Source organism: Lotus japonicus, chromosome 3 (assembly GCF_012489685.1).
Source record: "Lotus japonicus ecotype B-129 chromosome 3, LjGifu_v1.2".
NCBI lineage: Eukaryota > Viridiplantae > Streptophyta > Magnoliopsida > Fabales > Fabaceae > Lotus > Lotus japonicus.
The window spans coordinates 93,113,076-93,140,138 of record NC_080043.1 but is presented as its reverse complement, the minus strand read 5'-3'; the positions used below and the strand labels follow the sequence as shown (position 1 = coordinate 93,140,138).

Here is a 27,063-nt window from a genome sequence, read left to right as displayed (position 1 = left end):
AATCACGTACCACATATATTTCCTAATTTAAGTTGCCCTATATTCCAATTTTTATAATTGAATGCTAAATTGTTTCCTAATTACATATCAGTATCACATATGTCCTAATTTGAGTATTTTTTTTTCTTTAATTTGGTGGTTATATAGGAAAATATTCCTAATCTGAGTATGGATCCTAATACTCAGATTTTCCTTACCTTAAAAAAATCTCCTTTATTTAATATTTATACATAATATAATATAATACTCCAATGAGACCCGCCAAATACGTTAGGCAAGATGAGTTGAAATGAGAAAATAAAAAAGGAGAAAACACAAGGAAGTTGGTGTAAACAAGCAGGGAAACAGGAATTGATGAAGAAGAAACCAAGGGAAGAGGAACCGAAGCCTACGGTGGTAGTGGCCCTGAGCAGGGTGGCAAGGAGTGGTGGTGAGGCGTGGCATTGTGGTTTCAGCCTTCACGGTGGACCAACAAGGCAGGCACTGGCTTTGGGTTTTGGGAAGTAACCTTGGAGAATTTAGAGAGGGAAGGATGTGGATTATGGAGAGGAAAACCAAACAATTAACCATCCATTTGATTTCATATTATTGGACATTTGTATTTGAGTATAGATCTCTGATTCTCTTTCGTTTCATCAAATATTCAAATAGCTTCAACATGATTCAAAGGGATAAAGAAAGCAGTCGAATATAATTGCAAGACATACAACAATAAGGCTCAAGATAATCAAAACATAATATTTATCTTAAAAAGTTAAAAACTAAATTATCATGCATAATAACCAGGCTTAAGATGTTCATAAAATAGAATTATCGTACTATTCAGTTAAGGTGGATTTAGTGTAAAATAAGATTGAGAGGCAGAGATGGTTACTTGTATGATGCGAAAAGGAATCCTTATTCTCCAAGTTGTTATCTTCTGCACAATTGAACAAGGAAGAATCTCACTCTGACATGAAAGTATGACTTATTTTTTAGAATTGTGGCTCAAAGACGGAACCACAATTACAAGTGATCACAACTTCCTCTATTTATTTTCTTGCTCACTAATCCTAATATGATTTTGATTTACCCTTGATTTGTTTCCTCCATTAGATTGTTTCCATCTTTAAATTAATTTTGACCAAAAGAAGACTAGATCCATCCACCAATTAATTTCATATCTCCAATTGATAGTGGAGTGCTCTAGGAAATAGTTTCATAACTTTACGGGTTTTAAGTTAGAGTGTATTTTGAAATTTTATAAAGTAAAAGTATTATTTTATCAAATTAATCCTGATATCATACTTTTACTTTATAATTTTTCAAAATACGCTCTAACTTAAAAGGAAAATTATACAAATCGAATAACACAAGTTCACATGTTTAGACATTTATTTGTAAGATAAGTAGAAAAAAGTCACTTTCATAAAAATAAAAAAAAATTAATTTCTATGCACCGACGGTGACGGTGTAAATAAGTTTTACACCATCATTCAATCACATCCTTCCATTTTGTTAACTCACAATTAGTTTTGAATTTAATAGTATCTAAAATAGAAAATGGAAGGTTGTGATTGAATGATAGTGTAAAACTTTTTACACCGTCGGTGCATAGAAATTAATCTCAAAAAAAAAAGTCATGACCATACAGTTTTCATGCTTTTTCATTCTCTTAATAAATGACATTCCAGATGCCATAAGACACTTTTTTACTTAAACATATTTTTCCTCTCCTCAAGAAAAAACAAAAAACAGCCAAATAAGGTAAATGAGAAAAACACACAAAATGCTACAATGCACAAGTTCTACATACATTAAGCATCCTTGTATATATTGTTTTATGCCATGTAACCAGGAAAAAAATTAACATCAGGAGGTGCTTCTCTTATGCTATTTGGCCATGCAACTAAGGTGAAGAAAAAAAAAATCCCCTTCTTAGTAGATCAAGTCATGGAACTGGCACACTCCTCTTTCACTTCGATCGCCTATTAAGCATGTCACCAAGGGTCTCTTTTACATAGTGACCCACTCTGTTCAAGTTTTTGGCTACACCAGCTGCAACTAGGCTTGCATTTCTTTGAAACCTGCACATTTGAAGAATCTTCAGGCGTTAGAACTAGTAACTTCATACTACATACTCATCTTTTGTTTCTCTAGAATGTAGACAAGTACTGCAAGAGTTGTCTATGCTGAAAACTACTGCTTGCCTGTTTAAGAATTCTTCTCCTGTAATATTTGGAATTGGAGGTTTATAACTTGGTGGTTGAGGAGTAACATGATTATGTTCTGCACAAACAAGACCAAGAACCATGAAATGAAATGGCACCATAAGAAGGGAAAAAAGAAGTCTAAAACGAAGAAAAGAGGAAACAAAGGTAACCACAAAATATTAGGCCAGTTTGGATAGGCTTCTTAGCCTATGGGAGCTATTCAATTGGAATAAGTATTTGGTTCCTAAATTCTAAGCAAGAAAAAAAAACCCTTATAAGTTTTAAGGTATTATGACAGAGGTTAGAGGATGGAATTTATGAAAAAAAATCAAGTAGAAGTTTATTTCAATTTAGCCATTGCATGATCATTTCAGCTTTAACTTCCCTATAAGCGTCTGTTGAGAAGTTTATCAAAACTGGTTCATAATCTCCAAGATAATAGATACTCTGACAAAATAATTCTTCAAAAAATCGGATATATGATCATTTTTAGTATCAAACCATTGTTTGGTAAAATTCATGGAGAATCTTTCATTTATTTAATGTGAACAATGACGTGTTAGTTTTAGTTGGCTTACTTAATGTTAAATAGATAATGCTAGTACAAACTAAAGAAAGAACTATGTTTTACAGCTGTGAACAGGAATGTGTTGAGTAATTGAGGTGATACATTCATGATGATATTGCAAGCCCCATTTCAAGTGTAGAAATGTCCACTTGTAGCATGGGCAGAGAAAATTGCTTCAAAAGCAAGTATTCGGGAAAATCTTTGAAGCAGAAAAAAGAATTACTTATTAACAAATAATATCATCAATTAAGAAAAAAAATTTAAGATTGGCAAAACTAAATGAAGCTCCCATAAAAAGGTTCCTTTTCATTTTGTTTTATCAATAATATAGCTAACCATTTGGGGATTTCTACCTATCATAATAATGAATATAGCTAAGCCAATTAGCACAACAGAGAACAACTTGAGAAGATTAGAAAAAACAAACAACAGATAAGGTATCGAACTGCTTCTATGACTTTGCATGAAGAATTTTCAGCAACACACTTCACATGTTGGGAGAAGTAACCAGCGATACAGAGAGGAGCACAAACTACATGATCTCCAACTCAAAGAAGCATGAGAATTATCCAAATATGCTGATGCTTTTACATCTATCGCTATTCATTTTGTAAGTTAATGAGGACTGATTGAAAAAGAATGAAACAACCTAGGAACTCAAATAAAAAAAAACCAAGAGATATAATACCTTCAGCTTTATGAACAGGAGCAGGAGCATGGCCAACAGTTGAAGTTGAAGGCCTCTGATTAAACACCGCCTGTATCGAGCTAATATTGGTCAGAAACATAGAACGCATTTTCTTGGAATACAATTGAAGTGCTTACTTTTGTTCTACCTCCCTCCTGACCACATTCTCTCCAAGTCTCCATTTAATTTATTTATTTAATGTTATCTTTAAATAGCCTAACAGATTCATTATTTGGCTTTCCTAACAAATTGATGCTTTATAAAAATCTAAATTACACAAATATTTCCCAACTCCTATAAAACCCTTGGAACAAGACAAACATAGTTTCTGGATATACATTAAATACAAGTGAAAGTTGAGATATAAAACCTCAATACCAACGCAATAGGGCAGTTTTGATGTTTTATCTTGCAAGTCAGCAGAAGAATCCTTCTTGTCTAAGTAGACAGAGTATCCAATACATGCGTACTTGAAATTTGCAAGGCTAAGGCCTTCTCTATAAGCTTTCAATTCAATTTTTCCCACAGCAGGCGGTGCTGGTTATATGCATAAGAACATCAAAAACAAAACATTAAAGGCTCAAAATCAAATAATGATTAAACTCTCATAAATCAAGAAAATGAGAACCAAGCCAAAAGAAACATAAAGGTTCACCAAAAAGTGACAGAATAATTTGGATGAAGGTTCACCAAGAAGACAAGGATGGATATAAAGAGTAAACTGAAGGACTAGAATGAACAAATAGAAAAAGTTGAAAACTAAGAAATAAAATGAACATAGTAAAATTGCAAGGTCCAAAAAGTTAATTAAGCAAAAGTATATGTATTACCATGACAAAACACTATGCATCGCCATCAGACAACCAAACAAAAGTTTATGAAGTAAAGTTATCAAGTATGTATTACTAATGCTTCTCACGTATGTTTCTTCTTTATTCTTCACGTTTTGCGCAATCTCATCCTTTTCTCAAAACTCAGTCTCACATTAGTCTCCCACTCTCTACATTTCTCAGCTACCCACGAAGTACTCTTGAATCCTTGATGGTTTGTTCACAGGAAAGGACTTCAAAATTAAATTTCCAATGATTCCAAATATAAGCACATTCAAGGAAAGCGAAATCAAAATCCAGCTTGAGGTTCACTCGAAACCTGCTCCCCCACCTCTCACAAAGCCAAAACAAGGAATGCAATGTCATCTTAAATACGCAATTCTGTATCAAACTACAAGGAAAGAGGCTAGGTAGTTTGTAGTCATGGCCTATAACAAATACTCAGTGTAAAGTGTGTGTTTGGATTAAAGTTTACGAAATTGAGTTTATGTCAACTTGAGTCTAGAAAACTGAGTTTATTAGAGTTATCGTAACGTGGGATAATCCGTCGCTGGAGAGGCTATACTACCCTTTTGTAGAACAGGTAAATAGCATATACACTGAAATTCCGCATTGAAGAACCTAGACAATTCAAAATCCTGATACTCTCAAAATCAAACTCAAGTTCTTCCATTCCCTTACATCAACAATTGATTTTTCTACTAATTCTATTCCCATTTTCAATAAACATGCTAAAGCATAACCCAGCTCCCATTAAAATGGCAATCACTAACACATATGCATAGTTTTCAAAATACAAAGTTTATAACATTACATACCCCCACAAAATTTCACTCCATCACCATGCATTTTCTGGTTTTACCAATAATATACAATCAAAGCTTTCAGGAAATCGAACCCAGAAAATCAAATAAACAAAAAGTAACAGCGAGAGAGAGTGAGAGAGAGACCTTGGCGTGTTCTGGAGAGGCCAATGCAAGTGGGGTTTTTGGATTTGGCTTTACGAAGCGAGGAGTAGTAGGTGCATCCAGTGCATGATTTTCCTTTGGATCCTCTTGTGGTGTTGAGTGGATTAGGGTTAGGGTTTGAATTGGAAATGGGATTTGGAGGTTGATCAGCACCTCCACCTTCTGCTTCTGCTGTGGCAGCTTCGTCTTTGGTGACATCCATGAATGAATCAGCAAAGGAACTTGTAGCTTGTTTCTGCTTCTGTATAATATAATTTAACCCTTTTTTTTTATAATTTTAGTTCCTATAAATATGTCTAGATAAAAAATAAAACTTCTTGTAATTCAAAATTAACTTTAGGGTTAAATATATTTTCAGTCCCCATATGGGTGAATTGTATTTGACCTCTCAAAAAATTAATTGTTTTTAGATTATGTTTGACATGTCTAGCTGATAAGCTAGTTGAAATCATATAAGCTTGTTGAAAGACAAAAACTTGCTGAAAAACTACCTCATTGAAGATTTTTGTTTAGTAAAACTAGTTGTTTAAATCGTAAAATGACATCAAATAACATATTTGTATAATATTTTCTATATTTCAACATTACTTTATTTAAACTTCTATTAATATTAAAATAATTACTACTTTAAATATTTTAATTTAGTTCAAATTATTTATCATCTAAAAAAATAATATTAGTTTTTATTTAATTATCTTTTTCTTACTCATTTAAATAGAATAAAATTTTAAAACAAATAATTTTATATTTTAATTAAATAAAATAAGCTCATATTTTTCTAAATTAACAAAATATTTTTTAGAATTTTATATTAAAAATTGAATTTTCGAATTATAGTTCAAGTGGTAAGAGTTATGGGCATTTGGGTTGGGTGAGGGAGGTTCATGGATCAATCATTTGCAAGTACAATTTATCTTTCCGATGTACCAAAAATATTAAAAATTGATTGTAATTATTTCAAAATACAAATAATTAGGGATTAGTGTTTTTTATAAATATAAAAAGGGTAATGATGAAATTTTAATAAAATGATAAGGATTAAAATAAGAATAAATTCAATAAGCTTTAAAACAATTAAAAAAGTTTTAAACTATTGAAATAAGCTCATTTACCAACCACTTTCAAAGAGTTTTTAAGCTAGTCCAATAAGCTTCAAGCTAGCTAAATGTCAAACATAACCTTAATTCATAACATTTATGAAATATGTGAAATTAGTTTTTGTTAATCAATTATGGCAAATTGACAATAAGCATTTTATCACACTAACACATATCGATAAGCATATGGAAAACTTATTGAGATAAACTAAAAAAATGTTATTAATAAGCCTTATGAATATGCCATAAACTATTTACATAAACGCTCTCAAATATATCCATAAGCGTTTATCCTAAAAGATAAGCTTAAATAAGTTCTTTCGAATAGGGCTTAAAACTCTGAACTTTAAGCATGCTATTAGTGGACAACTTATCATGGACCCTTTTTCCCAGTCCAAAAACATAAAGGGGTATATCATGAAACCACCACAAAATTTCATGTCCATGGTAGGAACTAAGATCAATATAACAGAAACAAACAAACAAAAGAAAACCATTCTTAATTTTAGGATGATGATGCAATTTTATTCGTATGAATCATTGTACAGAAAATATACACTTTGACACTAGTGAGTGTTACAGATACTGTCACAAACAAAATGATAAATCGACCCCAGTAAAGGAAAATGGCCAACGAGTAAAATTTAAATAATTTCGGATGTAAGCTTCACTTGGGCCGCCTATTAAGAACGTCATCGAGCGTGTCTTTTACATAGTTACCCACTCTGTTCAAGTTTTTGACAACACCAGATGCAACAAGGGTTGCATTTCTTTGAAACCTGCACATGTAGAATCTTCAGGTGTTAGAACTAGTAACTTCAGAATACAGCCCTACCATTTCTGTGCCTCTAGAAGGTGCATAAGTGCTGCAAAAGTTGCCTATAATGTTTGGATCAACTTATTTTTCCCCAGACTCAATTCTGGCACCCAGACACTACTTATAGAAGCTTCTTCCCATAATTGTTTTTGGCATTAGAATCAATTCTAAAAGGAATCCTAACATGTTAGAAAACTACTGCTTGCCTGTTAAGGAATTCTTCAGCAGTAGCATTTGGAGGTTTATATCTTCGTGGTTGAGGAGAAGGATTTTCATGATCTGCAGAAACAAGAGCATAGAACATGAAATGGAAATGCACTGTAAAAAGTACAAAAAAGAAGAAAAGAAGAAACAAGGTTAACCACCAAACATTAACCCTGTTTGGTTTAGCATTTAGCTTATGGGAGGGATTTGACATCTGTGAGGAAGTCACTTTAAAGACATGGCTTACTTTATAGCTTAAAGTGGCTCACTTTAGAGGAGCTAAATCCTGATGGTAGCTATTCAATTGAAATAAGTAGAAAAGGCCCATATAAGTTAAAAGATACTTACGAAGAGATTACAGAACTTAAGGTGTAGAAGTTTATTGCAATTTATGGGAGAACTTATTAAAAAGCCTTTCCGAGACTTAAAGGTCTTGCAAGATCATTTCAATGTATCCTACAAGTACTTGTTGAGCAGTTTATCCAAATTGGTTTATAGTCTCCAACATAACAAGATCCTCTAACGAAATAATTCTTCAAAAAATATAATAATTTTTGGTTTCAAAAAATTGTCTACATAAAATTCATGCAGTGCCTTTCATTTATTTAACGGTGTGATAGCTTTTTGTTGGCTTATTTAATTTAAAATTAGATGATGATATCATACACCAAATAAGCAAGATTATGCTGTACAGTTGTACACAGGAATGTGTGGAGTGGAGTCTTCAAGGGTGATACATTCGTCATGATATTGCTTTGCCCCGTTAAGAGTGTAGAAAAGTCCATAGAAGGATGGGTAGAGAAAATTGCTTCAAAAGCAAGTTTTTGGAAAATCTTTGATGCAGAGACACAGAACAGAATTACTAATTAACAAATAATATCTTCAATGAAGAGAAGTTTTCTAAGATTGACAGAACTGAATGATGCTCTCATGCTCACAAAGGTTAATTTTTATTTTGTTCTACCAAAAATATGGATAATCATTTCTACCTATCTTGAGAATGATAGAAAAAACAAACAACAGATAAGATGTCTTGCTGCTTCTATGACTTTGCATGAAAAAATTCCAGTAACGTATGGGGAGAAGTTATCGGAGATGCGTAGAGGAACACAAACTGGAGGATCTCCAACTCCAAGAAGCAAGAGAATTATCCAAATATGCTAAGGCTTTTAAATATTTATATCTGTTGTTATTCATTTTGTAAGTTAATGACGACTAGTTGAAAAAGAAGAAAACAACCTAGGAACTGTAATAAAAGAAAAACCAAGAAATTAATACCTTCAGCTTTACGTGGATGAGCAGGAACATGGCCAACAGGTGAAGTTGCAGACTTCTCCTCCAAGACCACCTGAAACATGTGTTAATATTGTTTCTCAGAAGCTTAGACCAAATTTTCTTGGAATATAATTGAAGTGCTTACTTCTGCACTACCTCCCTCCTCACCCCCATTCTCTCTAAGTCTCCATTTAATCATTTAATGTTATCTTTTAATAGCCTCACCAGTTTTTTATTTGACTCCCATAATAAATTGATGCTTTATAGAACTCTAAATTACACAAAATATGTCCAAACTCCAAAAAAACCCTTGGAACAAGATCAACATGTGTTCTGCATATACATCAAATACAAGTGAAAAAAGTTTCAGATATATAACCTCAAGACCAACGCAAAACGGCAATTTTGCAGTTTTATCTTGTGAGTCAGCTGAAGAATCTTTGTTGTCTAAGTAGACAGAGTATCCAATACAAGCATACTTGAAGTTTGCAAGGCTGCGGCCCTCTTTAGAAGCTTCCAGTTCAGTTTCTCCCACAACATATGGGGGTACTGATTATACATAAGAGCATCAAAATAAAAATATGATTAAACTCTTATAAATCAAGATAATGATAACAATTAAATACAAGTCAAAAGAAATATAAAACTACAGCAACCAAAATCTATATTTTAAGAAGTGGTTCACTTTGAAAATGATATTTTTTGTTTAAAATGTCTTAATATTGGATTGATAATTGGTTTAATTTGGAAATCCATCTAATTTAATTATTTAAATTAATATCCCTTCAAAGTTGGTTGGATTTAATAGGGTTTGAGTTGTACCAAAAAAAAAAATAGGGTTTGAGTTTTAATTAATGAATGGCTGTTTTGCCCTTGTTATTTTATTAATGCTACCAATGCTTCTCACGTATGTTTCTTCTTTATTCACATTTCTCTCAATCCCATCTCTTTTAAAAACTCAGTCTCACATTACCTCTATCAAGGTTAGTCTATCCAGACTCACTCTCCATTTCTCAGCTCCCCTCTTTTACCAGGAAATACTCTAAATGATTTTCTCAAGAGCAAGGATTACAATATTGATTTTAAATGACTTCAAGTACAAGCTAACTGTCAAGGAAAGAAAAAGCCGCTACCCCCCACGTTTCACAAAGCCAAAACAATAAAACGCAATGTCATCTTACATAGGTTCTAGCTTGATAGAGAATTTCAGTCTATCAGAAACGGTCTAGGTAGTCTGTAGTCATGACTTATAAGAAATATTAATGATGATGACAGTAAAGGCCAAAGGATATCAACATTTGAAATAGGCTATTGAGAGGCCATGGGATAATCTGTGTCAAACTTACAGTTACGGAAGTTCTAGTAGTTGTAATCAGTTCGTTTGCTAAACTCTGTTGTGTAGTTGTTAGTTAGTCTTTTCTGTTAGATTCAGATATGTAATTATACTATTGAGCCATGTATATAAACTGACCAATGTCCAATCTCTCAATCATCTATCATAATGAAGTAACACTCACATCGAACTCTATTCCACACTATCAAATCTCTAATATTCTTATATTGTCGAACCTATTTTACTCTTCTGCATAACCAATCAAGAGTAAGCTGGAATTCCACATTGAAGAACCTAGATAATTCAACATCCTGAGACATTCAAAATCAAACTCACATGCTTCCATTCCCTTACATCAATTCCATGCATATAACCAATAAAACAATTGATTTTTCTATCAATCTGAATCTAACTTGCACCCCCAAAATTTCAATCAATGCATTTTTCTACTTTTACCGATAAACAAGCTTTCACGAAATCGAACACAAAAAAATCAAAATCAAAGAGTAACAAACAGCGAGGGATTTCGAAAGAGACCTTGATGGAGCGTTCTGGAGAAGCCAATGCAAGTAGGGTTTTTAGATTTGGATTTATGAAGCGACGAGTAGTATGCGCAACCCTTACACGATTTTCCTTTGGATCCGGTAACAATCGGGTTCGGGTTAGGATCCGGATTTGGATTCGGGTTGCCGCCGTTAGAATTGGGATTCCGATGCTGGCCGCAACCACCACCGCCTCCAGCTTCTGCTGTTGTTGCAGCTTCTTCTCCGGTGACCGCCATGAATTAACAGAGGAGCTTGTTTTTTTTCCTCCTATAATAATAATATTCCCATTTTTTCTACACTCAATCTCTAAACGACACAAGACGAATGCGTTTTGGGTTGGGCTAAATTTTGTTAATTTTGCATCTCCATTGTCCAAATACGAAATACGAAAGCAAATAGTCAAAATACATTACATATGCAAATTATAAAAAAAAAAAGGCAACAAAAAGATTGACATAACATGCTTTTTGCTTCTCCCCTCTAACACCTAAGAAGAGGACAATTCAGACCATAACTTGGCACAGCAACAAGCTGAACTGCTCTTGGAGTGGTAAGCCCAAACACATCATTCATATCAAGCTCATTGGGCTTCATTCCATTCGGCAACTCCCACTTGAAACAATAAAGCAAGCTAGCCAATGTCATTTCCAAAGTGTAGAGCCCGAGGCCCATGCCAGGGCATGACCTTCGGCCCGACCCGAAAGTAAGGAACTCGAAGTTGCTACTTTGGAAGTCTGTCAGGAACCTCGATGGGTTGAATGTGTGTGGGTCTGTCCACGCACTTTCGGACCGGCTTATGGCCCATGTGTTGATCCAGACTCGTGTTGCCTTTGGGATGAGGTAGCCCGCCACAACGTTGTCCTCTGCGGCCTCATGGAGGAGCAACAGAATGGGAGGGTGGATGCGCAAGGTTTCGTTGATGACACACTTGAGGTGCGTCAATTTTTCGAGATCTGATTCGTCGAGCATTCGATCCAAGCCCACAACATCCTCGAGCTCTTGTTGGACCTTTTGAAGGTCCATTGGGTTTTTCATCAATTCTGCCATTGTCCATTCTATTGTTGATGCTACTGCCTCTGTTCACCGAACATAATATCCTAACATTTTAAAAAATAAATAAGTACACAAACATTTAAAAAAAAGTGCTTTTGTGAGTGAAGTTATATTATAACTGAAGAGAAATATTTTTAGACAGTACACTAGTGTCTAGTAGACTAGTACTACCACCTCACATTCATTTTTGAAGAAAATGCTACTAACTGGCCTCTAACTGTCCCAACAACAACAAAAAAAAAGCTACCAACAATTTTTTAAAGACAATTTTAAACGCACTCGATCTATATAATTAGTTTATTAAAAGTGGTGAATTTATGAGGTAAATGTTTTGACTTTTCCAGAAGTTGATCAAAAATGTGTTTTTTTATGTGCATCGGAAAAGTAAAAAGACAAGGAAAAAAACTACAAAGCTAACAGATCCGTAGCCAATATGAGATCAAGTTTAGGGGAAGGACCCTCCAACCGAAGCAGTGCACATTGACGAGCAGCTCCCAACCCAGCTAGACAATCAGCAGCATCATTGGCAGTCCTGGAGATATGCACTACATGAATATCCTAAGTACGCTGAATCAAATCATTAAGTGCTCTAAGTTCAGACGCAAGCTCATGAAAATGGAACCTCCCACCCTGCAAGGTATGCACTAACTCCAAACAGTCCACCCCACACATGGCACAACGAATATTAGCATCCCACAAAAGGTTCAAACCCATCGTTAATGCTCGTACCTCAGCCAAGAGCGGATCACCACCCAAGGACCCTGGCATAAACCCAGCTATCCAGCTTCCCGTAGTGTCCCTCACAACTCCCCCCATGCCCATACGGTCGTTGCTTTGGCTATACGCACCATCTGTGTTCAATTTGATAGTGCCCAAGGGTGGTGTTTTCCATCTTTCAGGACCTGCCTCATCCGTCTAGTTGCTCCATTTCGCAAGCCATAGCTCATAGTCAACCCGCTCTTGTTGAATCCAACGAATGGTAACGTCAATCGTCCAATCATCATCCCCGAGCACCATAACATTCCTCCATCGCCATAAACCCCACATTGCTGCAACAAAAAGCGTCGAGTTTGGCCCCTGCAAATGGATCTGCAGCCATTCCTTGATGCTACCCATCGCAAATCGAGCCCAGGAGAACACATTCAGACGAGTCCACACTTCACGCAGGCAGTGCAAGCCATCCTCGTTGGGGTGAGAGCAGCGTGAACAACCAGGCGACTCGGCCAAACAACACCTGTAATGATAAGCTTAATCACGCATATCTTACGCATTTGCCGCCAAAATGGGCCGTAATTTGCAAATGCCACATCACCCCGATCATAGGTCAAGTACGTGATGACAACATTGGCAGGTCGGTTTGAGAAACCACAATCTTGAGCCTGAAGGACTTCTCGAGCCATTTCTGGGGTGGAAACGACCATTATGTGGAGGGAGCCCATTTTGATGTGGCAAAGCCCACCGTAGCATTCAGCAAGGCGAGAAAGGCGTTGGTGGGTTAGTTGGTCCATTATCAACATGTTTCCTATGATGGGTGACCCTTTTGAGCTCGGTGGGTAGGGAAGTTTTCTACGAAGGCGAAGTGAAAAAATAACAAAAACTAAGAGAGTGAAAAGAAGAAAAAAAAGGTTTGAAGGTTGAAGAGATTGCAGAATGAACTCCATTAATCTTGGGTGTGGGTAGAAAACTAGAAATGAAAGGATGGAAACAATTTATAAAGGAGTGATTCTCGTGTGTATATATAGTAGTAGAGTGTTCAACCTCTTTTGTTTTTTTTTTCCTTGTCAATGGATAATATTTCATTACTTCAACCTCTTTTGCTTGTATAGGTACATCTTGGCCTAATTTTGGGCTCTCGGGTGAATCCCACTAGATCTGAGATATTCCCTGGCTTATGGGGCATGAGAATCTCGAATGTGAATATATTCATAACTATACTGAACTAGCTCTTAAGTTGTATGTTTTGGGTCGCTTAGTTGGGCCTGCATGAAAGACTTTGTAACAATAATGATTTTCCTATGAATAATGTTTAGTTCACACCTTAAAGAAGAGGTAGAGGAAAAGAGATATAGGAAGAAAAGAGAAAGAAAATAAAAATATGATAGATGTTTTGATTGATAAAAAAAAGAAAAATATATATAAAATAAAAGGTGGAAAAGAGATGAGAGGTGTGGATGAATCACGACTCTTTTCCTATTAGCCAAAATTATATTTTCATAACTACCATAACATAACACGTCTTTCAATTAAAAATATTACCCTCGCGAAACAAGTCTAAACAATAAAATATGGAGTTTTTTTTTTTAAAAATAAAATAAAATGGAGATGACCCATCATCCACCGGCCGGCTAGTACAAACTACAAAGTGGGGTTCTCATATTGCAAAGAATTTTGACCAAAAAAAAATATTACAAAGAATAAAAAATACGTTTTAAAAAAATATTTTTGAATGGCCAGAAAATGTTTTATGGACAATGTTTAAAAGCAAACTAATAATTTCCTCTCTTTAAATTTACGCCACCACATTATTTCGCTACTCTTTTTATCATACCAAACAATTTATGAAATCTTTTTTTTTTTTCACATTTTTTTCTTTACTTATCTTATCTCCACTCTTCTCTTATCTCTTTCTCTTCTCAACCAAACAAATCTAAAGAAAAAACAGCATAATAGATGCGTATTTGATTTACGTTAACTGGTTGATGCCTGACATGATTCTACTTACCTCAAAAAATCAACAAAGAAACCATAATTTGTCACTTAAATTAAACTTGGATCAAAATTTACCCCATCGTCGATCACTCTAACGTGTTCCCCATTAACCTCAATAAAAATCCAAACTCACTTAATAACTCTAGTACTAATGTTATGGGAAAAAATGTCAATATAGTTTGAGTGTTGAAAAAATGAGACACTAACATAACTTCGGTGGTCTAACACAGCTTACCAAAGATATGACCACTGATCCCACATGACCACTCCATTTGGCACTATCACAGCTTCGGTGGTCTCAAATTAATGCCACACCCAACTTTAATGCCTCAATCACTCCCTACCGCACCTTCCCTTTCTCTCTCTTACACATACATCCATCACTCATAGTCATATGCATGCACTCATACTCAGAATCACACTCCTGCTGAACTTAGTTGAATTATTCAATCAAAACCAACTGAGTTTGAAAGCAACTGCATGTGTTTGAAAGAGTAGCAAATAAATAAAATATCAAAGTACCCACAACTTGAATTTAGAAGGCCAAGATGGCCTCACATTAAAAACTCTCTTCATTCAAATAAATTAACAGCGCCAGGAAACATGGGACACAAACAATCAAATCACTGCTTTTTTCCTAATGTCCGTTTTACCTGCCTAGCTCGCTGACTACCACTAAAGTAAATTCACTATGTTACAAAAAACGAACCGGGCTAGACCGGTTAGTTCACCTAAACCTAGTCTAGGCTAAACTACTTCAAAAACTCTGAACCATTCGAGCCTGATCCAAACCGGAAACCGGTTCAGCCGTCTCCTTCCTTCTCCTCATCTCCAGCACTTTGCGATGGCTGTTAGAGTGAATTTCACCAGAGAAAGTTGGGCTACAGGCCGGTCTATACTCCGGAAAAAGCCGACCGGACTTGAACCGGACGCCGCAAGCATTGCATAGTGTTTTCGGGCCCAGCGGGCCGGCCCTCCACTGGGGTGTTTTCTGCACTTGGCAGTGGCTGCACCTTCGCTGAAACTGAGGCCCACCTGTATGGTCCTGGGCTTCGGGCTTTTTCTTCTGCTTCTTCATCGGCGGCTGACGGAACCCCTCGCCGGAGAGAGGTGGCGCCATCGAGGAAAACCCCATGGGGTTAAACGACCACACGTGACCAATGGGCTTTCGAGTCCTGGTAGTTCTCGGCTTGGTGCGGAAAGGGAAAGGGGCTCGGTCTGAGCCTGGTCTAGCTTCCGGTTCGGCCCGGGCCCGTGTTTGCTCGGCCCGGACAGGATACAGAAGAGAAAGCTCTGGGAGAGAATCGTCGACAAAGTGAGAAACCCACTCCAGGCCCGCCACATCATCAGCCTGTGAAAGCCCAAAATGGGTCATGAATTATTGAATTGAATTATTACATGAAATAAAAAAAAAAATTTAAAAGGAAAAATAAAAGAACTCACCGGAACCGCCAATTCGCCGGCAAAAATGGAGTCATAGTCACCGGCGGCGGTGGAATTGGAATTGCTATCTTCTTCTATTCGGTCCTGTGATCCTCCTGAGACGGTGCTACCTTTCTCTTCTTCCTCTTCCTCTTCCTCCTCTTCATAATCATCCATTTCTTTTCCATTGGAAAAGTCAAGCAAATCATCGACAGAAAAATCCTCACCGACAACAACGTTGTTTGCGTTCAGGCACAAAATCTCGTTGCGAATTTCCTGGGAGAAAACAAACTCTGTCTGAAGACTCGGTTTCAACGCTTTCGCCACCGCAACTTCCATTTTTTTCCTAGGTTTTCTACCTGCAACACGCAAATTAAACTATATTAATATCAAAACAGGGTTTCAAACAGTCGTAAAATTAATGTTTTCGTTGCTATATGGATTTAATTATTTTGTTTTACCTGATGAAAAAAATTGAAAGTGGAGAAGACAAAGAATGGAAACCGCAGAGGAGTTTCGTTTGGTTTGGAAGCAGATAAACAGGTTCGTGGGCGAAACAAGCGTTGAGGTATTGGTTTATAATTATCTTTGTATTTTATTACAAATTGTACCTGTTTTGAATTTAAATATGCGACTACTAGATTTTCCTTTTTCTTGTGAGAGAGAGAGGCATGCACTAGTCATACACTGAGTGCGTGACATTTGGTCAGGTGGTGGGGTTTCACTATTATTGGAGTCTTTTTATTTTATTTTATTTTATTTGTTTTTGGAATGGAAAGATCTTTCATGATGGCTTTGTAAAATTCAAAAAACTGTTCTATGATGATTCTTATCTCTTGAAATTTGAAAATTCTAAAAATAATATAATTGGACTGATCCAATCAAACGTTCCAGCAAGCTACAAACAAAACGTTGAAATCAAATGCCGGTTTTGACTGTTATAATCACAGTTCCGTTGCAAGAGATGAACGACTGGGATTGTCTCTTTGGTGTTTCCTTTCTCTTTACTGCATTTAGTTTGTGTTGACAATTGAGCTAATCCGATGATAATTAAGTTAATCCGGTGATAATTAATAGTTGACTCTTCTGTGTATAATTTAAAGTAATAGCCTAATAGATCAACATTTGGCGCTAGCAGCCTTCAAAAAAAATGAAAAACATAAGTTGAGAATCAAAGTAGTGACTAGGATAGAGGAAACCGGCAGGGTCGCGCATTGTGACTACAACTTTTTCAGTGTCTGGAAATTAGTTTAAGAAAAAGTGGAAATAGCAATGAGTTTTGGCTAGGCATATTGCTTGAGTAGCGTTAATTGCGCCTCGTGATGTGGTTGATTTTTTTGGATCATTGTTCCCGCTAATCTTGTTTAGTTTTCTGATTTTCCAATGTATTATGTATGTATGGACGAATGAGAGAATAATGAAGATTTTGTTTATGTAAATGACCTTAATTGACAATGATTTTGTTTATTTATTTGTAAAGAAATTGATCCACAAATAACACGTTCAATTATTGTCATTACTAAGTGTTTGACATGTTTAGCTGATAAGCTAGCTGATAGCTGAAAGTTGATAAGCTAGCTGAAAGCTGAAAAAGCTACGCGATTGAAATAAAAGTGTTTGGTAAAACTAACTGTTAAACAAGCTGAAATTGTAAAAGGACATAAAAGGACATACTTGTATAATTATTTTTATATTTAACATTACTTTATTTTCACATTAATACCTATATGATATTAATATTAAAATTATTATCACTTTAAATATTTTTATTAACTCAAGTTATTTATCATCTTAAAAATATAATATTAATTTTTACTTATTTTTATTAATATAATATTTTTAATACTTATGGTGCGCAGCGGTCTGGCGGGAACTGCATACGTAAGTGTGATGAGAAAATATGTTTAGTGTTTTTATAAATATATAAGGGTAATGGTGTAATTTTAATAAAATAATAAGGATAAAAATGAGAATAAATTTAATAAGTTATAAGCTTTAAGCTATAAGGTATCTGAGATAGCTTATAACTTAAAGCTTAAAGCTACTGAAATAAGCTCATTCACCAAACACTTTTGAAGAGCTTTTAAGCTAGTCAAATAAGCTATAAGCTAGTCAAATAAGCTATAAGCTAGCTAAAATGACATGCCAAACATAGCCTAAATGTTTCACAAGATTGTAGCTCCTAAGAGCACTTCACAATGATGGTTCTTATTTAGATTACTTCACACTATTTATATGAGTTATTTTAGTATGCTGTTTTCTTATTTTTTTCTCACAAGTTATATGTTTATATTTTTTATTTTCACTTAGTGTTGGAGGGAAAATGAATTGTCAATACAAGAGATAAATAATATTATTTGTTATAAAATACGATTGTTTATAAAAGCATCAAACCTTATTTTTAAGTTCTTTAGAGCGCGTTTTTAAAAAAAGCTCTTTGAGAGTGCTATCCTAAACTTACTAGTTACTCCAGTGGTAAAATAAAATAAAGTCTAGTACTTGGTTATAAAAAACTCATATTACTATTGTTAAAAATGTTATAAAGGATCGAACTTTTGACATAAGCGTTTAAACAACTATTTTTAAGTATTTGTTACTCAAATCCATTAAATAATCAATTTTAGGTATTTAAATTGTATAAATAGAATTTATACAAATAGTTGAATATGTGAATTAAAAGAATATAGTGATAAGTTCATATGCTTTTTTATTATTTGGCGCTTGAAAGTTTCATCCAATAATTTCTTCCAAATGGTTAGCATGTTATCATTACTTATGAGAGCCTTGTTGACTTTTAAGACTATGAGACACTTTAAATCGTGGCTTAACGTTCAGTTTTAAGCCATTTTGTGCGTTATTGAAAATTCAGTATGTTTCATATGTAGCAAAAAGTCATAATGGAAGAATTTTCTAGGGTTCATATGTTTTTTCTTTTAACACAACTAGATACGACTTTTGTTGAGCTCCACAATTCTGCAAAACTTGTACTTGTCCTTTAGGTAAGACATGGTCATCATATATGAACTATTGTCAACGGTATGGATTTTCTTAAATTGTAATTGCTTAGATTCTAATGTATCACGTATTTTAGTGATATCTCGCATCGATATACTTCAACCTTGAGTGAAAACTCGAATTCTTACTCAATTGAATTGCAATCCGACTATCACAATGCACAACGTACTCATCTTAATCTTACCATAACTCATGCAACAATTGCTTCACTTATGGAATTTCTTGGCAAGCTTTTGTTATTGTAGTGAGTTATACTTCTAGCTCTATGATACACAAGGCAACACATTATTGTAACTTTGACTGCCACACAGCTCCCTTTAAAAATGTAATAAGGAATCTAAAATTTCATGGAACCAAATATCTCCGACCATATTTGCGTTTGTGTAGACGATCGATTTAGGTTTTCAATTCCCACAACATTAACTCACTCTGGAAGTTCCTCTAAGATATCTTACAATCCACTTCACAACATTTCAATGGTGTTTTCCTAGTTTAGCCAATAATCTCTTTACACTACTAGCTATGTTTGTTATGTCTGGTTTATATGGGCACGCCATTGCATTCATTAACTCACCAACATACAAATCTCTTTACATGGACACAATGATCAGAAGTATTCCTTAACATCCAGGCTCAATCATGAAAGAATCAAACTTCTTGTACCATTGACGTGGTTCCTGCTTTAAGTCCATATAAACTCTTCTTCAAGCTGGCCTCCTCAGCATGCCACTGGTGCTCTGCTCGGTAGTCTGGAGGTGCTTTCTCTCCGTTCTACCATTCTTTATAACAAAACAAAAAACTAACTTGCTAAATTATCCTTTGAATTTGAAACCGTCTAGTCGGTGTATATAAATTTCTTCTAATTAAATTGTCGTGAAGAAGTGCAATCTTCACATCTAGTTGCTGCAGATATGGATTCAAACATGTAGCCAAACCAAACATTACTCAAACTTATGACATATTTATCATTGGAGAAAAAATATCTTAAAAGTCAACATCTTTCTTTTAACTAAAGCCTTTCACGATTAATCTCGCCTTGTACTTGGGTCCTGAGCAATTCCCCTCAATCTTCAACTTATACACCTATTTGTTTTTTAGTTTTCTTTTACCTCTCGAGAACTCTACCAACTCAAAAGTCTGGTTCTCATACAAAGATTACATTTCTTCCTGCATTGCTATCCGGTATCCACCACTCCTCCTTGTGGTCATCCATCATTGTTTCTTCATTAGACTCTGGCTCTCCCCCATCAGTAGAGTAAGTCACACATATTCCGTTGCAAAGATACTTGTTTTGGTGGTTTAGGTATCCTAATGGACCTTCTTAATTGGGGCTCTTGAATATCTTGTTATTCGTCATGATTATCTTTAGCCATATCATTATTGGTACCACTATTTCTGTTACCACCAGCTACTTCTTCAATTGAATTTCGCTATCAATTAGAGGTTTATTTTTTTCATCCCTAACATCTTATTGCATCTCCCCCTTTGTACCAAAAAAAATCTTATTGCAACTCCCCCATAATGCTTTAGAAGAAGAGCTAGGTCTAGGTCCAAGTTGACCGGAGAGTAAGGCCTCGTTTGGAAGAGTTTATTTAAGCTTATCTGATAGCATAAGCTCTTATGCTTGTGTTTGAGAGAGCTTATACAAACAGCTTATGGCCTGCCATAAGTTGTTTTGAGCTTATTTTCATAAGTCATTCATGATAGCTTATGAAAAAAAACTTATGCTTATATATTGCTTATTTTCAATTTATATCATAAGCGCTTAATTAAGTTGTGTTTCCAAACGAGGCCTAAATCATGAATGCAGTTTTAGTATTCGCTTTATGGACAAACTCATATTAGAGAAGTATTATCCAACAAGCTAGAAAAATAATCCAACAAGCTAGAAATTGATTATTATGATTTAAGTTGATAATTTTTGTTGCTGGAAAATTCCTAACAAGTTGAAATAAAAATTCAAGAAACATTTACATCAAGGTGGAACTATCTAAATGATATTTTTTTTACTCACAAAATTTGAATTTGTATCATTTAATGAAATTAAATATGTACTGCTTGAATTAATCAAGTATTGGTTTGGTTTCTTTTTCCTTTTTTATTTGACTTCAATAATATTTGAATCATGAAATATTTGATCTTAGAAAATATAAATAATATAGAAGTTAATATCATTATTTTTCAGAAGGTGAAAAAATATTATTCGAAATAAACAAGCTTCTCCGCGATGGATTGAAAGCCCAGTGAATGAATGCATAATATAGCGTTGGTTGATGTGAGACTGAAGCGGTTAGATTCAATTCATTTGAATGGATGCAATCAGAAAGCAAGCTTCCAAGCTTCGTGAACAAGTCGCTCGCCAACAACAGGTTCCGTTCTCCCAGATCTCGCGTTTTCTCCTTCATTTCTCTTCGTTTTCCTTCAATCTGTTACGCATCTAGAAATTGTTGTTACCGTGAAGATGAATCGCCACTGTGTTGGATCTAATCGAGTTTCGCACTCGCATTGCATAAATCAATATAGAATTGCTTTAATCTGAACTTCAATTTTTAGCTGATTTTGAAATCACCGAGCGATGATGAGTAATTGCGCGTATTTGCAGATTGCAATTTCACTATTTATGTTCATGTGAATTGTAATAGCAGTGATGATCGAGTTTTAGTTGATTTATTTTTATTATGTTCTTGTTTCTGAAATGTTCCTTCGTTTTGATTTGATTTGATTTGATTTGATTGATTCCTGTTTTATCAAGGCGTTGATGAATTTTTTTGAATGATTGCTGTTTAGGCTGTGCTGAAGCAGTTTGGGGGTGGCGGTTATGGAGGTTCGGATAATGTGGTTACCGATGAGAGAGAGCTACACTTACACCAGAAACTCGAGAAACTTTACATTTCGACGCGGGCGGGGAAGGTTAATTGCTTCTTCAATGCTTATCCTTTGTGTTTTATTTATATTTCATTTAAATTAATCTACTCACTGAGGCTGATAGATAATGGTACCTGTTGTGTTTTCAGCATTATCAAAGGGATATTGTGCGCGGTGTAGAAGGTTATATTGTTACGGGGTCGAAGCAAGTTGAAATAGGTAAGTGATAGTAGTTAGTTAAAGCTTTTATGGAAGTTTATTGTATTTTGGTTTGCGTTAAATATTGTTATTGAGTTCCTGTATTTTATTATTCAACAGGAACAAAGTTTTCAGAAGATAGCAGGAAATATGGTGCGGAAAATACATGTACCAGTGGTAGTACATTGAGCAGAGCTGCACTGAGTTATGCACGAGCCCGTGCCCAAATGGAGAAGGAGCGCGGAAACTTACTAAAAGCTCTCGGTACACAGGTACTAGATACGTGTTCGATATGTTTTTTTAGTGTGTTTAGTGTTTTGTTTTGTATGAGTCCATCAAGCTGCTAGTAATTTAAGGGGTTGTTTGATTCAAATGAAGGAAGGGTAAGGGAGGGGAGGGATTTTAAATCTTATCATGTCTGGTTAAGAGGAGGGGAGGGAAGGGTTTTAGATGTATAACTTGTATATTATGAATCAGTAGTTTGTACAATTACATGGATGAACTTATATAATAGTTCATGAACACTAGAGGGGCTGGGAACTAAGCTGAACCATAACCGATTCTGCTATTCAGTAAAAAGTAACTATACTACTAACTAACTTTCCCTTTTAACAAACTAACAATTTGACTAGTATAGGTAATACTCCCCCTTAATATGTTGAGAAAATGTTTTTGATCCCCATCTTGGATAAGAGTAATCTAAAAGTAGGCAATGGCAATGCCTTAGTCAATATGTCTGCTAGTTGCTGTTGTGTCCTAACATGAACAAGCCGAATCAAACCCTCATTAACCTTCTCACGAACAAAGTGACAATCAAGCTCGATATGCTTTGTGCTTTCATGGAATGTGGGGTTTGAAACAATGTGTCTTGCTGCCTGGTTATCACAGTAGACAGCAGTGGAACCAGTTTGAATCTGAAAATCCTGGAGTAAATAATGTAGCCATGTGAGCTCTGAAGTTACAGCTGCCAAGGCACGATATTCAGATTCTGCAGAAGATTTACTAACTGTTATTTGTTTCTTGGACCTCCAAGAGATAGGAAGGAGAGTCACCAAGGAAGATACAGTAATCTGTTGTAGAACTTCTAGTATCAACACATGTTGCCCTTATGGTACCTCAAAAGGTAATGCACTGCCTCTAAATGTGGGTTCGAGGCTGTGGCAAGTATTGGCTCAATTTGTGGACAGTAAAAGCAATATCTGGCCGAGAGAGAGTGAGATAGAGCAACCTGCCAACCAACCTTCTGTATAAGCTGTTGTCAGGGAGCAAATCTCTGTCAGAAATGTTCAATTTAAGCTGAGGTTGCATAGGAAGAGTTGTAGGTTGAGAACCTAGAATACTAGTGTCTTCCAAAAGAGATAGAGTATACTTTCTTTGGGAAAGAAAAATCCCAGCCTGTGTTCTTGCAATTTCCAGACCAAGAAAATAATGTAGAGTGCCCAAGTCTTTCAGCTTGAAATGATCTTGCAATTCTGATTTGAGGGAAGAAAGTAGTTGTTGATTTACACAAGCTACGAGTCTATGATGATATCATCAACATAGACTAGTAATGCTACAAAAGCAGCTCATGTATTCTTTGTAGAAAGTGATTAGTCTGCCTTGGATTGTTTGAATCCCAATTTTACAGAATTGTAGCAAACTTGCTGAACCACCGTCTTGAGGCCTGCTTTAACCCATAGATAGACTTCTGAGTTTGCAAACCTTTCTATGATTTCCTTTTGTCTCCCCCTGAACATGATAACCAAGAGGTAGATCCATGTAAATTTCCTCAAGTAATTCACCATTCAAAAATACATTGTTGATGTCTTGCTAAAGACCACCCTTTGATTGCTGCCAAAGATAATAGGAGTCTCACTGTTGTAAGCTTTGCCATTGGTGAGAATGTTTCAAAGTATAGACGAGCTTGTTGAGTGTACCCTTTAGCTACTAAGCGTGCCTTATGCCTCTCAATTGTGCCATCAGAATTGAATTTGCTTTTATAGACCCTTTGCAACCTATTGAATGTTTCTGTAAAAACTAACTATACTAACTAACTTTCACTCTTAGCAAACTAACAACTTGACTAGTATAGGTAATAAAGGGAGGGGGAATAACCCCTTTCTTGTTTGGTTTAGGAGGGGAGGGGAGGGATTTTTAAACCTATTTACTTTTATTGCCTTACTTCTTTTGATAAAGTAAACTTATGGAAGGACCTTTTTGTCCATGGAAATATTTCCCCTCAAATGCCCCCCACTTGGTCCCCTCCATTCCCCTGCCATCCCCTCCTAAAAATTGAATCAAACAAGATAAGTTTAAAAAAATCCATCTCCTCCTCTCCATTCCCCTCCAACCAAACACTATGTTAAGGTTGCAGGGTTGAAATCTGACTCACACAAGTAATGATGGGGATTTTCCGAATACTGAACTGTTTTACTAAACATGAAAGGGATTTAGAGATAAATCTATTAATCTACTGAAAATTGAATGTGTGAAGCCAGGCCCTAGTCCAATGTTTTTTTGAAAGTCTAGTCCAATGTTAAATTGAACTTAATAGCCATTCTTGTACATATATCAAGTTCATCTATCTCATACTTGGAAATAAAATATATGCTCCATGCTGATAGGTTGCAGAGCCCTTAAGGGCAATGGTGGTGGGAGCTCCATTGGAGGATGCCCGACATCTTGCTCAACGTTACGATAGAATGCGACAGGAAGCTGAAGCCCAGGTTTTCTGGAATTTATCTTTCATTTCATTTTCCATATGTCACCCAATTTTTGTAGTCTTTGTCTTCTTCATTTCAATAGGTTTAATTAATGATTTTATTGTCTTATCTTGACTTGTAATTACTCTGTCATTTGAACCTAGACAGGCTATTGAAGTTTCTAAACGCCAGGCAAAAGTAAGAGAAATGCCAGGCAATGCAGAGAATGCTATGAAATTAGAAGCAGCTGAAGCAAAGCTACAAGACCTGAAGACAAACATGAACATATTGGGGAAGGAAGCAGCGGCAGCATTGTCTGCTGTTGAAGCACAGCAACAAAGATTAACTCTTCAGCGCCTTATAGCTATGGTATTGCAGCCTTTCCTTATGATTCTGCAACTCTTCAATTTAATGGAATCTTGGACCTAAGTAGTAATAAATCATAACTTTTACTTAATCCTGCATTTTATTTCCTACTTATGAAGGTTGAGGCGGAGCGTGCCTATCATCAGATAGTCTTACAAATTCTTGATCAGCTTGAGGGAGAGGTAAGCACCCATATCACTTGATCATTTAACCATTATATTCATCATAGAGAAGTAAAATATGCCAGCTGGAAGATGGGTAATTTTCTTTTGTTATAAACACATGATTTTGTGCTTTGTGTATTGATAGATGATATCAGAACGACAGCGAATTGAAGCCCCTCCTACTCCTAGTGTGGATCACAGCATGCCGCCGCCCCCATCATATGAAGAAGTGAATGATGTCTTTGCTTCTCAGGCACATAATGGAACAACAGATAGCATGGGTTACTTCTTAGGAGAGGTTTTTAAGAGATTCTTTCTTATACACAGTGTTACACAGGCAGACATTTAAAATTATATAACAAGTGTCTGCTTTCTCCTTTTGTAACTTCTACTCTTCTTGCAGGTTTTATTTCCATACTCTGCTGTGTCTGAAGTGGAGTTGAATCTATCAGTTGGTGATTATGTTGTTGTACGAAAGGTTCATAACTTACTGAACTTAACTATAACTTTAGCTGTCTTTGGTCCCCCTTCCCCCAAAACCACCACCTTCTCTCTCTCTGGTTGGGAAGGGTGCTTCTTATGGATTACTTTGTATTTTCAACCCATCATTTTACCAACTATTTGGTATGAGGGAAATAAAGGGGAGAGGGGTTTTGATAAAAAGCTCTTGCATGGTTTTAGAGGTTCTGAGGGGAGGGAAGGGAAATGTGAGAGTAAAATATCTTTCATTATACTTTTTTTAATTTCAAAACGGTCCTTATATGACACACACACACACACACACTTCTAAAAGGACAAAATAATAAACTTGGTTTTCCCTACCCTTCTTTTACACCAAACAAGTTATTTTCCCTCCTCTCCCCTTTAACCAAATTACCAAACCAAAAAGGAGTCTTCCTTTTCCCTTCCCTTCACATCCCCACCTCTCATTTTGACCAAACCGTCTCTTAGGGTAACAAATCAATACAATTTCAAAACTGATACTGGAATAATCTAGACCAACTATTATTTAGTACTGAAGACCTTATCCTATCAAAGCTTAAACCTAGGATACAATGGTAACCTGATATGAAGTCAGAACATTACTTTACTTAAGTTCTCACTGATTCAACATTGAATGATTTTTGGTGGTGAATCTATTCATTATGTGGCATATGTATTCCCATTCAAACTGTTGCTGCGGACATGATAGTGGCTAGCTTTTTATTTTTGGTCCACATACTATTAGCTAGCATGAAATCTTTGTTTTTCAAGCTGGTCTGATTTTCGTACGGCCCCAATACGATTGTTGTGGTTTTTACAGGTGTCAAACAGCGGATGGGCCGAGGGTGAATGCAAAGGGAGAGCAGGTTGGTTTCCATTTAGTTACATTGAAAGAAGGGAGCGGGTTCTGGCAAGCAAGGTGGCCGAAGTGTTTTGAACTTTTTGTTCGGTTGGGTTGGTTTATAAACCTAGGGATTTTGTATGTGTGTATGTTGTGGTTTTGTAAATCAATTTGATTTGTGAATTGTGATATAGGTGCCAACTTTTTCATTGTTTTTATCAATTATATTTTTCAAACATGAATATGAATGCTTTACTCACAATATCTACATATTTTGTTGCATTCAACCTGTTTCCCTCCGAACATTTTTCTCCCCTTGTCACTTATTTTTAAATCATTGTGTAGTTTAATTAACTTCTATTTTTCAAAATCCGCTTTCAATTTATAGCCATGGCTTAAATTTTACCTTGTTTTTTCATCCGGGGCAGGGTGTTAGGGGTGGGGATTGAGGATGCAAGTACTCATTCTGCTACATGTCCCGGAGTTATTCCATTGGATTGTCCGTCAAAGAACAAAACTCGCTTTTTGTTTTGTCAAACAGTAACTTAAAAAAGGGATATATATTGGATTGTACTGGAATAATTTTGGAAAAAAATGACTGAATATAATACATTTGCGTTGTTATTGTATTACAAGGTCTAATGCATATTAAACATAAAATTTAATCCAATACAAATCTAGAATATTATGAATTATATTGGTTTTTCAATTTTACTATTTTTTTGAGGTGTTAAATGAATCTTAAAAAT

The 27,063-nt window shown here is 35.5% G+C and overlaps 4 protein-coding genes and 1 pseudogene across 4 annotated transcripts; 1 reads left to right on the top strand and 4 right to left on the bottom strand.

The window, feature by feature from the left end:
• Positions 1-1,628: 1,628 nt before the first annotated feature.
• LOC130747537 (uncharacterized) lies at positions 1,629-5,492 on the bottom strand. The gene is made up of 5 exons (XM_057600507.1): positions 5,229-5,492; positions 3,819-3,985; positions 3,449-3,518; positions 2,190-2,268; positions 1,629-2,066 (listed from the first exon to the last, which is right to left on the bottom strand). Exons 1-5 carry the CDS (start codon positions 5,446-5,448, stop codon positions 1,955-1,957), a joined length of 648 nt encoding a protein of 215 aa, XP_057456490.1. The 5' UTR covers positions 5,449-5,492; the 3' UTR covers positions 1,629-1,954.
• Positions 5,493-6,809: 1,317 nt separating this feature from the next.
• Positions 6,810-10,788, bottom strand: LOC130747536 (uncharacterized). The gene is made up of 5 exons (XM_057600506.1): positions 10,510-10,788; positions 9,019-9,188; positions 8,643-8,712; positions 7,367-7,439; positions 6,810-7,122 (listed from the first exon to the last, which is right to left on the bottom strand). Exons 1-5 carry the CDS (start codon positions 10,751-10,753, stop codon positions 7,011-7,013), a joined length of 669 nt encoding a protein of 222 aa, XP_057456489.1. The 5' UTR covers positions 10,754-10,788; the 3' UTR covers positions 6,810-7,010.
• Positions 10,789-10,927: 139 nt separating this feature from the next.
• On the bottom strand, positions 10,928-13,231 carry LOC130745037 (cytochrome P450 84A1-like; annotated as a pseudogene).
• A 1,582-nt stretch (positions 13,232-14,813) lies between these two features.
• Positions 14,814-16,316, bottom strand: LOC130747535 (GATA transcription factor 7-like). The gene is made up of 3 exons (XM_057600505.1): positions 16,163-16,316; positions 15,723-16,060; positions 14,814-15,630 (listed from the first exon to the last, which is right to left on the bottom strand). The coding sequence occupies exons 2-3, from the start codon at positions 16,038-16,040 to the stop codon at positions 15,037-15,039; spliced, it is 912 nt and encodes a 303-aa protein (XP_057456488.1). The 5' UTR covers positions 16,041-16,060; positions 16,163-16,316; the 3' UTR covers positions 14,814-15,036.
• A 4,585-nt stretch (positions 16,317-20,901) lies between these two features.
• Positions 20,902-26,601, top strand: LOC130747534 (SH3 domain-containing protein 2-like). The gene is made up of 10 exons (XM_057600504.1): positions 20,902-21,085; positions 21,504-21,626; positions 21,731-21,800; positions 21,900-22,051; positions 24,383-24,484; positions 24,629-24,829; positions 24,946-25,008; positions 25,136-25,288; positions 25,394-25,468; positions 26,294-26,601. Exons 1-10 carry the CDS (start codon positions 21,026-21,028, stop codon positions 26,408-26,410), a joined length of 1,116 nt encoding a protein of 371 aa, XP_057456487.1. The 5' UTR covers positions 20,902-21,025; the 3' UTR covers positions 26,411-26,601.
• The last annotated feature ends 462 nt before the right edge of the window (positions 26,602-27,063 follow it).

Coding starts and splice junctions, on each gene's coding strand:
- LOC130747537 (XM_057600507.1), bottom strand. CDS start 5,448: ATGGATGTCACCAAAGACGAAGCTGCCACAGCAGAAGCAGAAGGTGGA. Junction 2,269..3,448: donor TCCTGTTCATAAAGCTGAAG/GTATTATATCTC, acceptor TTGTTTGTGCAG/AACATAATCATGTTACTCCT. Junction 2,067..2,189: donor GGAGAAGAATTCTTAAACAG/GCAAGCAGTAGT, acceptor TCAAATGTGCAG/GTTTCAAAGAAATGCAAGCC.
- LOC130747536 (XM_057600506.1), bottom strand. CDS start 10,753: ATGGCGGTCACCGGAGAAGAAGCTGCAACAACAGCAGAAGCTGGAGGC. Junction 8,713..9,018: donor CGTTTTGCGTTGGTCTTGAG/GTTATATATCTG, acceptor CACATGTTTCAG/GTGGTCTTGGAGGAGAAGTC. Junction 7,440..8,642: donor TCATCCACGTAAAGCTGAAG/GTATTAATTTCT, acceptor TTGTTTCTGCAG/ATCATGAAAATCCTTCTCCT.
- LOC130747535 (XM_057600505.1), bottom strand. CDS start 16,040: ATGGAAGTTGCGGTGGCGAAAGCGTTGAAACCGAGTCTTCAGACAGAG. Junction 15,631..15,722: donor CCGGCGAATTGGCGGTTCCG/GTGAGTTCTTTT, acceptor GGGCTTTCACAG/GCTGATGATGTGGCGGGCCT.
- LOC130747534 (XM_057600504.1), top strand. CDS start 21,026: ATGGATGCAATCAGAAAGCAAGCTTCCAAGCTTCGTGAACAAGTCGCT. Junction 22,052..24,382: donor TAAAAGCTCTCGGTACACAG/GTACTAGATACG, acceptor CCATGCTGATAG/GTTGCAGAGCCCTTAAGGGC. Junction 25,469..26,293: donor ATTATGTTGTTGTACGAAAG/GTTCATAACTTA, acceptor TGGTTTTTACAG/GTGTCAAACAGCGGATGGGC.